The 18,902-nt window shown below is 34.4% G+C and overlaps 1 protein-coding gene across 1 annotated transcript in view; it reads right to left on the reverse strand.

Moving 5' to 3' along the window:
* The window catches only part of LOC107596701 (androgen receptor-like), a 111,694-nt gene that overhangs the window by 66,518 nt on the left and 26,274 nt on the right, over window positions 1-18,902 (reverse strand). Inside the window, exon 2 of the mRNA XM_016287502.1 lies at window positions 4,551-4,702. Coding sequence (XP_016142988.1) covers window positions 4,551-4,702 — 152 coding nt within the window. The remainder of the gene's footprint in view (window positions 1-4,550; window positions 4,703-18,902) is intronic.

The raw sequence follows: 18,902 nt of genomic DNA on the forward strand, positions 1-18,902 counted from the left end.
AGAGTATCCACTGAACGCAAACAGCGTATGTTGTTCTGTGTCAGCCGCACCACACGGATACGTTGTTTTACATTCAAATCAAAGCACAAACAACGTAGAAAATTTATCCGCGTGGCGCAGCTGACACAGAATAGCATACGCTGGATACTCTCCAAAATGGCACTAGGGTGATGCGGAGGAGACGAATTGATGAATAAAGTTGTTATTTTTTTCCTTTTGTGCACAAAAAGTATTCTCGTAGCTTCGTAAAATTACAGTTGAACCCCTGATGTCACATTAATTATTTTACCGATCTCCTTGCTACGTTTCTGGATGTTGACCGTGTAAGGACCCTTGCTGTCTATGGGAGGGTCAGAGAGCTCTCAGAATTCATCAAAAATATCTTAATTTGTGTTCCGAAGATGAACGGAGGTCTTACGGGTTTAGAATGACATGAGGGTGAGTAATTAATGACAGAATTTAATTTTTTGGGTGAACTAACCCTTTAACCTTGATAAATTGTTTTGTTCCACAATCTGTGGGTGTTCAAAGCAAAAAGGGCATGACTTTATCAGAAGTGTGTATTATATTTTAATTTTAACATTTATTTGGAGAATGAACATGGGCTTACTTTGCATTCTTAGCCTATACACATCCTAAAATGATCACTTATGTCATTTCTTATATATTTATAGCATATATATATAGTGCATATATTTGTATATAGTGTGTATATTCAGTCTGCCCTCACCACATAGTTTGTCCTCATTTACTGATCCTCGTGTTGCAAACCTAACATACACTACCATTCAAAAGTTTGGGATTTATTTGATTTTTATCACTTTATTTGATTAAAGTTTATTTTTATTTGATTTCATTATGCTGCATTTATTTGATCAAAAGTACAGTTATGACTTCAAATGAAGAAAAGCAGGATCCACACTCGCTTGTATGCTTCTTAATGATTTTTGGATTTTTTTTTTATTTTGCAAAAAGCACAAATGGATCACCAATTGTTTTGGCATTAGGCCTTCCTCTGTGAATTAATCAATAATACTTTCACAAATAGTTCATTTTAAAAGAATTGGGACTACGGATCATCACGTGGGAACTCTCATTACAGGTGCATCTTATCACAAGTGTTAGCAATTTCCAAGCCAATATCCTGCTTTTTTCATTTGAAGTCATTACCCTAAGTGTTGGCTGAATACATCAAAAACTGTAATATTGTGATAAAATACACCTTTTATATTTTAAACATGTTTTAATATTTCCTCTGATTGGAAACTTGAATTTTCGTTGCGCTACGCTGATACGTATCAAATGAAAGAGAAAGCAACGTAAACGCGTGGCACAGCTGACACAGAACAGCATATGCCGTTTACATTCAGTGGATACTCTCCAAAATGGCACTAGGGTGATGCGGAGGAGACGAATTGATGAATAAAGTTGTTATTTTTTTCCTTTTGTGCACAAAAAGTATTCTCGTAGCTTCGTAAAATTACAGTTGAACCCCTGATGTCACATTAATTATTTTACCGATCTCCTTGCTACGTTTCTGGATGTTGACCGTGTAAGGACCCTTGCTGTCTATGGGAGGGTCAGAGAGCTCTCAGAATTCATCAAAAATATCTTAATTTGTGTTCCGAAGATGAACGGAGGTCTTACGGGTTTAGAATGACATGAGGGTGAGTAATTAATGACAGAATTTAATTTTTTGGGTGAACTAACCCTTTAACCTTGATAAATTGTTTTGTTCCACAATCTGTGGGTGTTCAAAGCAAAAAGGGCATGACTTTATCAGAAGTGTGTATTATATTTTAATTTTAACATTTATTTGGAGAATGAACATGGGCTTACTTTGCATTCTTAGCCTATACACATCCTAAAATGATCACTTATGTCATTTCTTATATATTTATAGCATATATATATAGTGCATATATTTGTATATAGTGTGTATATTCAGTCTGCCCTCACCACATAGTTTGTCCTCATTTACTGATCCTCGTGTTGCAAACCTAACATACACTACCATTCAAAAGTTTGGGATTTATTTGATTTTTATCACTTTATTTGATTAAAGTTTATTTTTATTTGATTTCATTATGCTGCATTTATTTGATCAAAAGTACAGTTATGACTTCAAATGAAGAAAAGCAGGATCCACACTCGCTTGTATGCTTCTTAATGATTTTTGGATTTTTTTTTTATTTTGCAAAAAGCACAAATGGATCACCAATTGTTTTGGCATTAGGCCTTCCTCTGTGAATTAATCAATAATACTTTCACAAATAGTTCATTTTAAAAGAATTGGGACTACGGATCATCACGTGGGAACTCTCATTACAGGTGCATCTTATCACAAGTGTTAGCAATTTCCAAGCCAATATCCTGCTTTTTTCATTTGAAGTCATTACCCTAAGTGTTGGCTGAATACATCAAAAACTGTAATATTGTGATAAAATACACCTTTTATATTTTAAACATGTTTTAATATTTCCTCTGATTGGAAACTTGAATTTTCAGCAGCCATTACTTCAGTATTCAGTGTCACATGATCCTTCAGAAAAATTTTAATATGCTGATTTGGTGGTCAAAAACCATTTCTTATTATTATCCATGTCAAAAACAGTTGTGCTGCTTAATATTTTGGTGTAAACTGTGATCAATGTTTTTTTTATTTAATGCATCCTTGCTGAATAAAAAAAAAAATAACATATTTTTTTTTTTTACCTTTTAAATGATAGAGCAGTGGTTCCCAACCCTGGTCCTGGAGGCACCCCAACACTGCACATTCTGCATGTCTCCTTTCTCTGACACGCCAATTTCAGTTCTTGAAGTCTCTACTAATGAGCTGATGACCTGAATCAGGTGTGTTTGATTAAGGAGACATGCAAAACGTGCAGTCTTGGGGTGCCTCCAGGACCAGGGTTGGGAACCACTGTGATAGAGAAGTTTATCTAAGGAACACAAACCTACAAACACAAAACGTTTTCTTCATTACCATGGAACACAAGTTTTCCATGACGATATCAAGTAGAATGTCCAGGCTGCTTTTTTCATACATTGGAAATGACCAATGGAACCTGTCCCTGGCCTGGTCCCCACCCACATTTATCATAGGGAACAGAGCATCTTGCACATTCTGCCTAATAACTCTTTTTGTGTTCCATGCAAGAAAAAAGTAATACACGTTTGGAATGGGAATGTGAAAATGAATAGGTTACATGAATAATTCTGAAATCTATTCTTAGGTCACTTTGAGCTAAGCGTTTGGGTCTCACTGCGTTTCCACTGTCGGGCCAAAAGCAAGCGTCCTAAGTGTGTGCCAGGGCCAGTCACGTTTCCACTGTCGCTTCCGGGGCTTGATCGTGCCTCGTCAGGCCTTCCTCGGGGGCTAACGGCCAGGGATTTTTGGCCCGCCGAAAACCTTGGGCCAAAGTGGTCCAGCTCAGGCTTGAGGAGTGGTTATGAACAAAGGTGGAATTTCTCCACATCTGGAGAGCATCAGCACCACGAATGATTTCATATAGTTAACAGCTAACAGCAACATTAAAGACTTTTAAAATAAATTTAGCACAAACTCACTTTTTAAAAGCAGCGAGTGTTTGAAATAACCTCTGTTTGAGATGGGAAAATTATAGAAATGGACATTCTTTAAAAATGTGATGTATATGGTGACTACAAATAAACAGAAACAGACAACTGAATATGTATGTCCTCATTCTTTTGTGAAATAACAGTAAATACCACTTTACTTCTGTGTGACTAATTTTCAATCCTTTCAAATTAATTAATTATGATCAATGTATCACTTATTATTGTAAAACTGGTAAAATATTGACGCTTTTGGATTTAAATCTTTAAGTAAACAACAAAAAATGCAAACAAATGGCCGCTTTTATCACGTTCGTTTTGTGATCTCGCTATAGTTCCAGATTTATTCTGATAACTTCTCTTTGTTGGTAAAATTATGGGGTTGCATGACGTTGTTCCAAAGAGGCATGTAAAGGGCGTGGCTCGGTGCTCGGAGCTACAGGTCTGAGGCTATTGGCCCCGCCCGGCCCGTTTAAAGCACTAGCTTGCACTGGCCCCACAGTGGAAAAGCAGCTACTGATTACTAATAGTTTATGGCGAGTCTTCACACACCTCACAGCCAAGTCTGTAATTTCTAGGCTTGTAAGTATTAGATATCTATTTCCTTTTGGATTGCACAATAGGGAAAGAATGTGTCCCTAATTTCTGTATACATAATACACAAAGTGTCGCCTACTTGCTCTCTTTTTATTTTCTCTCTTACTGAATTCCTGAATGCCCGTGTGGGATGTGCCAATTGTTGCAATTTTAAGTGATCATTTTAAGTGAAAACAATAAAAGCTGTATTGGACACATGGTCAGAAGTATATTCATTCTATGGCAGCTTTTAATGCAGCTTTAATGACAGTTTATAGCTGCAATTTAAAGTTCTAATTAAAGTGATAAATGTCCTCTTTACATATGGTGAATATATTTAGCCGTTAATGCAATCCGAAGGCAGACTTTTGTTATAATGAGTGTGTTTATGTTACCCTCAGCAGCTCTCTTAAAGAACACTTTGCAACTTCCACAAGTGAGGGCTCCATAGTGACATCCAGATGCTTCGTCTGAGCAGATTAGGCATATCCTTTGTGGAGGAAGGAAAAACTCCATTGGGAAAACATCACTCCTCCCTCCATCAAACCTAAAAATAAAAACACAGCGTAAACTAATGGCATGACAAAACACTGACATAAATGTTCTGTTCTCTGTTATATCTGCAGAAGAAAACAAATATGCTACAAACATGGAACTTGTCCAAAAATATGAGGTTCATTATCAGTAATTTGAACAGAACATGCATACCAGCTTTCATCCAAACAAACACAGAAATGTAGCAGAAATGGGCGCGCATGTGTACATTCAGTTGATCGAGCAGAATAAAAATAGTGTAGATTGTAGCTGAATTTCTCTGAAGTTTTACATCGGTTGTCAAGTGTGAGGGTGCTAAATTAGAAATGTGCATGTCCAGCACTCAGTGATAACATTCCCTATGAAAATGCACAATTGAAAGCAGGTGCATGTGCCTGTCTGTGTGTGTCACTGGTTAAATTATGGTGGTAAGTAGAGGTGACATTATCCTAATGCAAGTGCCAGGTCTCTAATGAAGGGTAATAACTGCTTCATTCCTTGAGGAACGATGGAAAGATTCTGAGTTAAAGAGAGTCATTCAGCATGATTATTCTGTTCTGATGATGGCAGCCAATTCTGTCACCACACGCAGTGAGAAAGGAAAAGTGAACAAAATGACTGCGATTAGGACAAGGGCATATTTCTGATATTTTCTTGGCTGTCAAAAAGAAGTGGTCAAATGTTGTACATTATAATAACTTTTTGTAAAAGAAAGAGTCAAATAAAGAAATAGAGTACTCAGGCAATACATTGTGACAGTCCAGACCTACATAAAAAAAAATCTCATTGTCACATTTGTTTTCTATTTTCTCTCTCTGTTTTCAAATAAAGAAATAGAGAACTCAGGCAATACATTGTGACATCCAGACCTACACAAAAAAAAATTAAAAAAAAAAAAAAATCTCATTGTCACACTTCACTGAGTTTTACTTAGAAAAGTATTAACAAAATGTGCACAGTGTCTGTGATTTTTGGCAATAATGTAAGCATTTATTTGTGTGCCTTTCTTGTGAATTTTTTTTTTCTAAAAACAAAAGCAAGATATTTGATTAAAAAAAACAGACTTTAAAGTTATGTCCCTGCACTCAACCCTATCACACTAACCATTCTATGCCCATAATAATTTAGTCTCCACACTTATGTGACATCATTTACTAGAAATGACATCATTCAGGTCTCTTTAATGGGGATGCAGAAAATAGTTAGCGGTATCATACTTTTTATTCATATTTGTGAGGCATATTATAGTCAGGGAGGGTACTGCCCAGCTTAACATCTCAACCCCGTCACAAATATATGCATTTCTCATTGTTACGGAGTTGTAAACTTGTGACAGTGTTGAGTTATTTACTTCATTTATTAATACATTTTAATAAAAAAAAAAATATATATGTGTAAAATAGTCATGGTTTCAGTAAAAATATACCTATCAAAATCATAATATTTCTCTTATAACTAGAATTTGTGATGTAATATTTCCACTTTTATTGTTTTAGTCCTTAACATGTCAGATAGTGATCAGCAAGAAATGTTTTCATTCTTAATTGTCTTCCCTGTATTTTTCCAAAAATATTAATGTGACAAGGTGTGATGGGGTTGAAGACTGTAACACATTTGAAGGGATACATTGCCTTCAATTTTAATTTTTGGTTTTGTTTCTCTCATATTGTCCTTCTTATGGAGTCCTTTCAATTTCTGATGTATGACGCTTGTCAAAGTTTAAACTTCCAAATTAAAAATATTTTTTACAAAAATAATGAGACCATAGACACACAATTTGTGTATTTTAGCTTCAGTCCTATAAAATGTGAAAATTATGATAAATGTTGCATTTATTATCATTAAAATGCTATCAGGGACACATGAGCAGTAGGTAGATGTTTGTTTTATAACACGTTCTGTGTACATTTTTGGAATTTTTAATGAATTCCATTTTGTCCATTATGGAGTTGAGAAAAAAAGGTGTATAAATCTGAAAAAAAAGGCCTTTAATGCCGAGGGTGGGAAAACATGAATTTTTTGGAGGTTTGATATGTGCCTAATGATGTGGGGTATTTAAAAAAAAGAATCATATGTAGTTGAAAAAAATTTATATTCCAAGTTGAAATGCTACCGAATCCCAGGAATGACCCATAAATAAATAAAAAGCCTTGAAGTTGAAGGATTGCATAGCACAGAAATAAATAAAAAACTAATAATAATTCTGAATTTTCCCAACCTTCTTTGAGGTTTTCAGAACCTCAAATGGACTACATTCTTAACCACAGATCCAGATTGCCATCATTCCCTTACAGGTGAACTCAAGAAACTGAAGATTTTAGGGTCCTTCATTAGGCTGTAAACACATTCTGAGTCTATGTGTAAGGCGATGTGAAAAGTGTAACAGGTTTGTAGGTGAGGTGACAGTGTGTGTTTGCATGTGTGTCCTGTGATGTTTCCAGAAGTGATTAGGTGCACAGGTGATTTATTGGTCTCGGGTTAAGCTAACAACTCCCATTTGTCACTTCATCTGCACTTGCTGAAAAACAACTTCCTGGAAAGTCACACACAGGCACCGATCCCCTAACCACCAACAAGAATGGCTGAGCACCCATGGACAATAACTTTGACCAATCAAAAAAATAATTTGAGATTCAGCAACCTCTGTAATTGATGGAACACACAAATGGCTCTTTAGAGTGGCTATTTAAAGAACAGACTTTCAAATACAAACTTAATAATAATAAAAAATCTAAATTAAATTTTTTATTTGTTTATCATAAAATTATGAAAAAATACAATAAAAAAATATTAATTATTCCACTCGTGTGTTTTTTAATCAATTTACTCCAATGTATGTGCGTAGGGTGCTCTTTTAAATCCAGGTATACCAAAATCAGTAAAAAATCCAAAATATGCAGCAGAGCTGAAGAGGTTAGTGGAGTTTAGTTCGTTCCATTCCCAAAACCAGCCAGTAATCTTACAAAATGCAAGTGTCTAATCAGTCATTATTTATGATATTGACCTTCATTAATTTCATACTTTTGTGAATTGGTAATCTTTTCAAAACTAAATAATCAGACTGTACAGAGAGAATTTATGGGTTTGAGTGGTTTTCATTATCAGTAGCTCATATTTAGGCAATTGCATGGAGTACTACATGGCAGTATGCTTCAAAATCAGAAAAAAAAATTAGCAGAAAAAAATGAGCAAAATTAGCAATTTGTTAATCTCCTCTGTGAAAACATCTATAATTAATGCACAAGGGCTTCATTCAATATACTTGTGCATCTGCTAGGGGTTGCACGACTACTGATTTCTGCTAGTAGATTTCTTATTTAAAAAATACTCGAGCTACTCGACTACTCGTGGTTCATGCTACTGTAAATGAAAAGACATGAAATAGTTCTTATCAATAAACGCTTATTAATTCATAGCCTAATGCAACAATTACATATGTAAATTGTCTTTTTCTGTATCTTTTTTTTCATAGTTATCACTGAACAAGTATGCCGTGTTAAACTAAAATAATTATTAATTTCTAAAAAATATATTTATCATGCAAACAGAGAGATGGCAATGTCATGACAAACGTTTAGTGATCGTTTGAACACGACAGAATTAATTCAATGCGCACATTTTCATTACGCAGAACTCTATAAGCGAGTCTTTTTTTAACTTCACTAAACAAGCAAAAGATAAAGATGCAAACATGTAGGCCTAGTAGAAAATGTATCTGTATCTAAGTTGATTATTAGCCTACTCTTGAGAGAGAGCTGGTTTGGTCTTTGAGAGACTGAGATGCGCAACGCGGCTGTTTGATTGGTGAGCGCGCTGTGCTTATTCCAATCATTCGTATCATATCGTAGCCTAAGGTTTAAATCATTGCCTTTTAAATATATACAAATAAAAGAACGTGTATGGTGTATCATTACAGGTGATATTACTCTTGCCAAGCTCTGGTTTCTGAGAGATGCACGGAGAGGCAACAGTAATGCGGTGTTTGATTTGCGCTCTTTTCATTCATAAAGTTTACATTCATTCACTTAACACTCTATTGCGTGACTTTAGAGGTCTGTGTATAATATTGTGCTGATCCCCTGGCTCAACTGTTATCAAGCAAACACCAGACTGTGCCAGCCTCAGCCGAATATTCAGGCAGAATTATTCCTTGTCCGTTATTCTTTTTTTGAAGCCATTATCCGTGCCATTCCGAATAAGGTATTCGGCTTCGGGCACACCCCTAATTATTACTACATTACATATTTTAATTTTACATGCAACATAGATAAAGTCATAGAAAGTAACAGCTACACGCAATATTGAAATCCTAAAATTCACGTCGTACTTGCAAACTCTGTGCATGCATTATGGATAATGCATGCTCGAGTAGTCGATTGTTTCCGACAGCGCCGACTAGTGGTTGAAGTAGTCGATCACTCGACTAGACTATGCAAGCCCTAGCATCTGCTGATTTCATATTATGTGTGGATTACTTGGTTTTATTTGAAAAACAGAAGCATGCCAAATGGACTCCAATGTGAATCTCCGATTTCAACAGCTAATTAATGTGATATCCGGCCGGCCAATGTTAACTTAATTATAAGCAAAACAGAAAAAAAAAACATTATTTACACTGTTTGCATCTCCAAGGCGTCCTTTGCACATTTTTCTGTTAACATAAAATCTCTGACAACTTGACAGAGATTTCGTAGCCTGTCAGGGAAATTTTGACAGGAACAGAACCAGAAACACGGAATCAAACGAAATCAAATTTTATAGTTCCGAACAGAATCGAAAATTTGAAATGGCCATTAACCGGTTAATAACTTTATTTTATTGTTCCATTTAATATTTGAAGTTTGCTGTCAACCAATCACGAATTCAAGCAGTACGGCCTATGCAAATGTGAAGCCGAGACATCTAACGACTGAAATGCCCACGCTCAGCTGTGAACTCATCATAGGTAAGTCGCAAAGGCAATGCCCCGGCGTTAGAGTTTATCTGATTCAACAGATCACACGCACTTGCAGCGCTTCTGTGAACGGAGAAAACAGAATAAACCTGTAGGCTTACATAAAAGGAATAGCCAATATTAGCCTATACACAAAATGTATTTCACTTAAATCATTGACAGATTAACAAAACCAAAGGAAAAAAATGTGCTTAGTTCGGTTCATTGTTACGCGATCCAAAGTTCACAGAAAGGAAAATGAGACAGAAGAAAATATTTCTTTATTTTGCAAAAGTTTTACAGTATTATTTATTTTACCGTTTTATTTATTTAATCTTTTTAAGTGGGAGAACTTGCAAAATTGGTGGCTGACTAAATACTTTTTTTCCCCACTGTATGTCCATATCGCGCCAGCGCCTCACGCACACACAGACACAACATATTTTGCAACATTGCAGCCTGTTCATTATCAAAATAAAATGCAGTTAAAGAAACATATAAAAAGTTGCACTGCTCCGTTGTACAATCCGTTGCATTCAGCATGACCACCGCCTCACTGTGTTGATATAGCCGATGTGAAGGATGATGTCGATGCGAGTGAAGTACAAAGCCTATTACATAATAAATAATATTTTAGCATCCAGATACATCAAATATGGAAACATTTGGATTCAGACCGAATAAGAGAGGTAGGCATCAGTTTCACCTTATTAATTTGTTTTTGGATTGATGCTTTTATAGCCTTTATACGCATAGCCTTAACTTTAGAGGATTTGTTGTGGAGAGATGCAAACTAATTACTGTGTTTATCATAGATAGCCTATGTACATTAGCACATTATTTCTGAATGTAGCCTAATAATAAAATGCGACGTGAGCCTACTCAGCTTGTTTTTTTCCCTCTCAAAACGCAATTTTATACGAGTAGCTTTTTTTTTAACAATGCAGCAAACATTTTTAAATATCTTTAAAAAATACTTTAATGTCTTTAAAGAATTAACAGATTTTTTTTTACTTTTGTTTAGTAGCCTATAACCTGGCCAAAATCTAGAAAAGATGATGCTGTATTGGCTGTGACTAAGCGCAGTGGGTTAAGATACCAGATCTCGATCTCTTCCCGTTTTTTTTTCTTTTTTCGAGTAGAAAATGCTGTACTTTATTATTAGGCTATTATTATTATTATTATTGGCAAAGAAAAAGGTAAAAAAAAAAAAAAGTTTTAACTGGCATTTTTTTCTAGGCAAACCGGTTTCAGAACGATAATACAGAGGACTGCAGGAACAGAAAAGCTAAAATATTAATTAAATGTGGCCCTTATTTCAAAACATCCACCCAGCACTGGCGTGTGTATGTGTGTGCAAGGTGTTTTTTTTTTTTTAAACAAAGCAATAATGACCCAAGAGAAAGGACTAAAGGTTAAACAAATAGGTCATCAGGGAAGGGGGGACAGAGACACAGCACACCCTCAGAGCGGTCCTGATTAAATCCTTCTAAGATGAAACATCCAGTGGCGGCTCGTGGGTTTTAAAATAGAGGTGGCACACTAATTGTATTGGTCTGGGATCCCTGCCGATTATTATTATTATTTGCTTAACCACTTTAAAATGGCTTTTTGGTTGCTTTAGGCCGAAAACATAGAAAACGACATACATACAGCAAGGTAATATAATTTCACTTACCTGGCCTATCACTTGAAGCAAACATCCATCCCTTCTTAAAAGTCTGTGTTAAAAGAGAGCTGCCTGTTAGGCATTTAATTAAGTGACTGCTGTAGCCTATATCCAGCTTAGGCTATTTTCCCTAAATTTGTAAATATACTGTTTGAATGACAGCTTGGTAAATCTGTTGGCAATCAAATATTCGATATCGCCAAGTACTTGGTACATTATCAGCGCAGCGGCAGACGTTCAAACTAATATCATGTAATTTACTAGCTAGCCTCCCTTGCAAGGGTTCTTTTCTCAACACTCCTCAGCGCTGAAAGTGAACACTCGATGCTGATTGGCTTTTTTTTTTTTTTAACCAACAGAGGCACGAGAGCTCACCTCTCCCCTGGCCTCCCCCTACCCTTCTCTATCATTAGCGGTTGCAATTACATCAACAGATTCGGCACATTCGCGATAGAAAATCAGTGCTTTCACGTTATGGTATTACAACCGTGAAATTACAAACAAAAAAAATACACATTCTGAGACATGAACTGAAATGAATTGTATTAACATTAAATCGTCCTCCTCCCATTTTCACCTCATAATTATGGGGAAGCTGTGCCTCCCCTGACAAGCCGCCACTGGAAACGTCGCTGGGAGATCCTTAGCTGCTCCAGATAGAGAACTCTGGACAAAACGCACATAGATTTATGCAATGTTACTAAAAAACATTCACGCTAAACTTAACTTTTGATAAGATGATAATAGTTTGACATTGCAACTAAAATTTGTGTGCAAGCATTTCAGATGTTACTCAAGAGAAGAAACAGTGTGTAAAATGTTAGTTTTGAATGAGGAAACAATTAAATTCTATTTTAGCACAAAATGAATCTTATGCAACTCAAGGCATTTCATATGATTAATGACAGTTAGCCTGGGGCTCATGCAAGTAGTGGGATTTCTTACATAGCATTCCTATTTGAAAATTATATCAGCATCATAAATTACTATTTTTGAGTTGCTCTGTCAATGAAAACATCACACAACCATGTGGTTGTTGAGCCCATTAAAGCATATGTGAGGCACTGGGTGAAGCACAAAGCAGGGCTGCTACAAAGATGAACATCCAGAGTAACAATGAGAAAGTTTTTCGCCATTCTTGAACTATGCAAATAAGCACCTTTGTTGATGAGATGACAATATGGAAAGGTTAGATCCCAAAATTATTCCTGCACCTTCCAGCCAGCTACAGTGTGGGCTCAGTGTGTGCACGGGTCAATTCATTTGAAGTATGTGTGGGCATTCATGCGTGTAAGCATCTAAATGTGCTGAGCAAGTTTAAAACTTCAGTCCTTCACCTATTTGAAAGCCATCTTAATAAAATAATTACCACTGGGGATAAAACAGTAAAAAAAAAAAAAAGGTTATCGTCCTTTTTCTTGCTCTTTTCAAAACACTGAGACTTTTCCCATATATATTGAGAGTATTTAGTTCTGTAGAACAGCAATAGATGCAAATACTTTAAAGACATCATGGAAGCTGAAAGTGTTGTTTATTGACAGCCGATCACACAACAGAAAAAAACGTGACAACAGCCAGTCAGCGAATGTCGCTAATAAGCCTGCATGTTCTATTGTAACAATCAGTCCACTGAAGGCGAGTTTAAGAACCTAAGTGCAGCTTTATTCCAAAAGTAATCCAAAATACTAACACAATCCAATCAGAGACTTGACTTGGCATGAACAGACTTAACTCACCGACAGCAGGTTACAACATCAATACTCGACAAAGGACAAAGGCGACATGAGGGCTATTTATATTTAAAAAAATGCAGGTCACATGACAAGAACCAACCAATGAGAGACAAAACACATGACTGAGACAACCAATGAGAACATGACACATGAACCAAAGAACCAATAGCAGGATAACATGAGGGCACGGGAATCCCATGACTAGACAAGAACCATAACTAAACTCCAAAATAAAAGACCTGAAAACATGAACATGAAACAAAACCCAAAAACCCATTACATCTAGTCCCTGTTTGAATGAATGGTGTAGTTACCTACTACACAAACACAAGCGATGCTCATGGTGTTTTCAGCATCTACTGTCTGAATAAATGAAAACATGAACACAAACTTCTTCTCCAGAGCTACCCTGAGAGTAATTTGATCAGCATTTTACAGTTTCATTTGAGAAAATCTAACATCAAACACCAAAATTTAAATATCTCACCATAAACTGACAAAATTTAAGTTTGGCTTAACTTGAAGAAATTGTGACGGACATGTATTAAAATTTTTTACTGAAATGTACTTCTCAAAATATTAATACTTACAATGATATTTTTAAGAAATATCATGCAACCAAAATATTTTTTAACCCATGGTTTAATTTATACAGTTCTGTTGTGGAACATTTTATTTGACGGACAAAAAAAGTTATATATTTTTTTTAATTTTAAAGTGTTAATAATTTATTTGATTTAATAATTATTATTATTATTTTGATAATTTATTTAAATTTGGTTTTAAATCAAAAAACACAGAATCCAGAAAAAAATAAAATGGAAAACATAGAATTTAGGGGAAAATATAATGGATTTCGTAGGGTCCTGTCACATTTACGTTTACATTCATTCTCAAGGTTTAAAGAACATGAAAAGCATTTCCTTCCTCATGAATGTTACATGAATATTGTTATAATATTTTGTCCAGTCCTAATTTAAAGTTGATTTATTCCTGTGATGGTAGATTTCAGGAATCTATTTTTTATTTTTTTTAAGAATGTAAAAATCTTCACTATTATTATCATTATCGACACTGTAAAAGATAATGCACTGTTAACTTAGTAAAATTACGTTCATCTTATTTGTTTCTGCTTTGTTCACATTACTCAGTTTAATCGAGTTTTTATTACTTTCTGTTACTTAAAGCATTGCAATTAAGTTCAATGAACTTAATTTCTTTGTGTTCAATGAAAAGGTCGAACATGTGGCTCCTTTGTGCATGTGTTATAGACAGAGGTGCACATAAGATTTTCAGCCTGGTCCTCATAAGAGAACCTGGAGATTTGGTTTGGTCATCACACTAACATAGTGTGACCCATTAAATAACTAAATATATATAATTATAAATAATAAATAAATAATAGAGATAATATTATTGCACTTTTAGTTAGTTTTTTTTTAAATAAAATAATAAAGTGTGATAATACTATTATAAATCATTTTAAATATTTTAAAATAAAAAGGGAGTATTAAATACAAATACACTTATCATATAGTAAACTTAAAAATAAAATGCTTATATTAATATAATGCTTTTTTAATATGAATTTTCATAATTTTCAAACTTAAAATCAGATTTATTTTAGCGGGTTGCCGGCAAATAAGTATATGCGCTTCCGACAGACGCGTGCGAGCACGAGCACTTGTGCCACCGTGGGCATTTTCAAAAGACTTTTTTCGTATTGTCAAACGTTATTTACTTACACAGTCTATAAATATGTAAGACTCCCCTCCAGAAGTCTGAGATCCGCTAGTGAGCGTCGCCTCATGGTAACATCACAGAGAGGCTCAAAATCACTTTCCAGAACATTCTCGTTCACCATTCCTGGCTGGTGGAACGATCTTCCCACCCCTATCCGGAATGCTGAATCCCTGACAATTTTCAAGCAACAGCTGAAAACTCATCTCTTTCGAAGCTACTTGACTTCATCATAACATTTTTTTTTTAAATTCTCTCTCTTTATTTATTCCTTCTCTTTCTAGCTTGTACTTATTTGAGCAATGTCTAGAAAATTGGTATTACAGGCACTTCCTGTATCTGTTTGCCTCTTTAAGAAGAATCGCTTCATGTATCCCCCAATTGTAAGTCGCTTTGGATAAAAGCGTCTGCAAAATGACTAAATGTAAATGTAAATGTAAGCAAAAACACTGTAATGATAATGTTTAAAGTGTTGTCAGGTGGTAATTGAAGCAATATAATCCCTTTGAAATTACCCGCAAAATTAACTTGTCTCACTCTGAAGGGACGTAACTTCAATTAAACATGATGGTGCAAGAAACGGCGAAGACGGAAGATATTAATTCTGTATATTACCAAAGAATAAAGATAATACCACCGCGATAGATTCTGTATGTAATTGATTTTATTCTTCGTTGAGGAGTTTGTGAAGACAGATGTTGCTACAACCTCTGGACTAAAGTCAGTTCCAGCTCCACCTGCCACAGCAGACTCTGCTGTATATGGAGGCCCTTATGTGTGTACTTTTCATTATTGTACATGCAGATATTATTCAGGCACGTGAACACTTGACTATTGCATGAATAATGAATGTACCATCTTTGAATGTACCAGAAATGTATTTGGTTAATTGCAGTTTAAATAAAATGATAAATAATATGAATTATAAATGTTCCCCCCAATTCAGCTCCAACAGGTGAACATACACATACACAGTCAAAAGTTTTTGAACAGTAACATTTATTTTTTGTTTTTTTAAAGAAGTCTCTTCTGCTCACCAAGCTTGCATTTATTTGATCCAAAAGTACAACAAAAACAATTTTGAAATATTTATAAATATATATTTATAAATATATACAAATATTTAAATATTTTTGAAATATTTGGTGGGCAGAAGAGACTTCTTTAAAAAAAACTTTTAAAAAAACAACAACAAAAAAACAGACTTTACTGTTAAAAAAACTTTTGACTAGTAGTGTTCTGTATGGACCTTACCAAACTAAATTGTTTGTTGTTTGCTAATTGTTATTCACTGTATGATAAGTGAAGTTTCTTTGTCTTGATTTTTATACAAACACACTGTGTCTGAGTTGATTTGCATGAGTTTTAATTGAATGGAGCCTAAGAGTGTTCATTTTGTCAAGCAGTATAAATTATGTCTAAATGAGACTACGGTTATCCCTAGAAGATTTTGAAAATACATCCACAAGGACTACATCTGAACTAAATTTTAACCTTCTAGAGAAGTCATGTGGACGTCAATATAAGACGTTCAGAAGATGTCATAAAAAGACGTCCTCAGGGGAGGTCATTTCAACGTGTGACAATGATGTTGAAAATACGTCTTTTGGACGTACTTTTGCTCATTGGGTATTTTGTGATAAAGACCAACTGGATGTACATCACGGCAACACATCAAAATAAAAGTTTGGTTTAACTTGAGGGCATTGGCAGAAATATTGCTGAGTAGAATGTACGTAACAGGCTGCTACTACTACTACTAAAATTATTAAAACCTTATTTTTAAGGAATAATCATACAATATTTCTTCAATGTTTTAATTGTAATATTAAATTACCTTTATTTTCCAAAAAATACAATTTGTTTAATTTTCATTACTTAAAAGATAGATTAAATTAATGTTTTATGCCTTTAAAAAAATTTAAATACACAACACAGAAATTCTGAGCAAAAAATCATAAGGCTATTGTAAGAATAAATGAAACTTGTTTTATGCTTTCAAATAATTAGATATGCTAAAACAGAATTTGGTTACAATAAAACAAGGTTGGAAAAATAAAAATTTCATAGGATGAAACAGACTAATATTAATATAGATGCCATACGTCTTATGATGTAACAAGTACATCAGGTGTTATTGACATTGTTATTGTTAGTGAACACCTTCAGAATAAGACGTGGCCTTTTTGTAACTAATTTAACAGACACTTCAAACATTACAATTACACTACCTTTTCTTTATATATTGCAAGACTGTCCAAGTAAATAACTTACCACAATTCGACCACACGAAAGAAGAATGCATAATCCATTAAATAGTCCCACGCTGACACTTCTGCTTAACCGTGTTCTTAGCATATGCCTGAAATGATATGAGGGCCATTAACACAAAATGGTTAACTTGCTAAATCACATGTCCTGATCCCATCCCACCCTTGTAGGTTATATTTTGTAAATATTCACTCAGTATGTGACAATGTACATCCAGTTGGTCTTTATCACAAAATACCCAATGAGCAAAAGTACGTCCAAAAGACGTATTTTCAACATCATTGTCACACGTTGAAATGACCTCCCCTGAGGACGTCTTTTTATGACATCTTCTGAACGTCTTATATTGACGTCCACATGACTTCTCTAGAAGGTTAAAATTTAGTTCAGATGTAGTCCTTGTGGATGTATTTTCAAAATCTTCTAGGGATAACCGTAGTCTCATTTAGACATAATTTATACTGCTTGACAAAATGAACACTCTTAGGCTCCATTCAATTAAAACTCATGCAAATCAACTCAGACACAGTGTGTTTGTATAAAAATCAAGACAAAGAAACTTCACTTATCATACAGTGAATAACAATTAGCAAACAACAAACAATTTAGTTTGGTAAGGTCCATACAGAACACTACTAGTCAAAAGTTTTTTTAACAGTAAAGTCTGTTTTTTTGTTGTTGTTTTTTTAAAAGTTTTTTTTAAAGAAGTCTCTTCTGCCCACCAAATATTTCAAAAATATTTAAATATTTGTATATATTTATAAATATATATTTATAAATATATACAAATATTTAAATATTTTTGAAATATTTGGTGGGCAGAAGAGACTTCTTTAAAAAAAACTTTTAAAAAAACAACAACAAAAAAACAGACTTTACTGTTAAAAAAACTTTTGACTAGTAGTGTTCTGTATGGACCTTACCAAACTAAATTGTTTGTTGTTTGCTAATTGTTATTCACTGTATGATAAGTGAAGTTTCTTTGTCTTGATTTTTATACAAACACACTGTGTCTGAGTTGATTTGCATGAGTTTTAATTGAATGGAGCCTAAGAGTGTTCATTTTGTCAAGCAGTATAAATTATGTCTAAATGAGACTACGGTTATCCCTAGAAGATTTTGAAAATACATCCACAAGGACTACATCTGAACTAAATTTTAACCTTCTAGAGAAGTCATGTGGACGTCAATATAAGACGTTCAGAAGATGTCATAAAAAGACGTCCTCAGGGGAGGTCATTTCAACGTGTGACAATGATGTTGAAAATACGTCTTTTGGACGTACTTTTGCTCATTGGGTATTTTGTGATAAAGACCAACTGGATGTACATTGTCACATACTGAGTGAATATTTACAATATAAATGATGTACATTGTCACATACTGAGTGAATATTTACAAAATATAACCTACAAGGGTGGGATGGGATCAGGACATGTGATTTAGCAAGTTAACCATTTTGTGTTAATGGCCCTCATATCATTTCAGGCATATGCTAAGAACACGGTTAAGCAGAAGTGTCAGCGTGGGACTATTTAATGGATTATGCATTCTTCTTTCGTGTGGTCGAATTGTGGTAAGTTATTTACTTGGACAGTCTTGCAATATATAAAGAAAAGGTAGTGTAATTGTAATGTTTGAAGTGTCTGTTAAATTAGTTACAAAAAGGCCACGTCTTATTCTGAAGGTGTTCACTAACAATAACAATGTCAATAACACCTGATGTACTTGTTACATCATAAGACGTATGGCATCTATATTAATATTAGTCTGTTTCATCCTATGAAATTTTTTATTTTTCCAACCTTATGTTTTATTGTAACCAAATTCTGTTTTAGCATGTCTAATTATTTGAAAGCATAAAACA

This window comes from Sinocyclocheilus grahami, unplaced genomic scaffold (genome assembly GCF_001515645.1).
Source record: "Sinocyclocheilus grahami isolate Dianchi unplaced genomic scaffold, SAMN03320097.WGS_v1.1 scaffold12.1, whole genome shotgun sequence".
Classification (NCBI taxonomy): domain Eukaryota; kingdom Metazoa; phylum Chordata; class Actinopteri; order Cypriniformes; family Cyprinidae; genus Sinocyclocheilus; species Sinocyclocheilus grahami.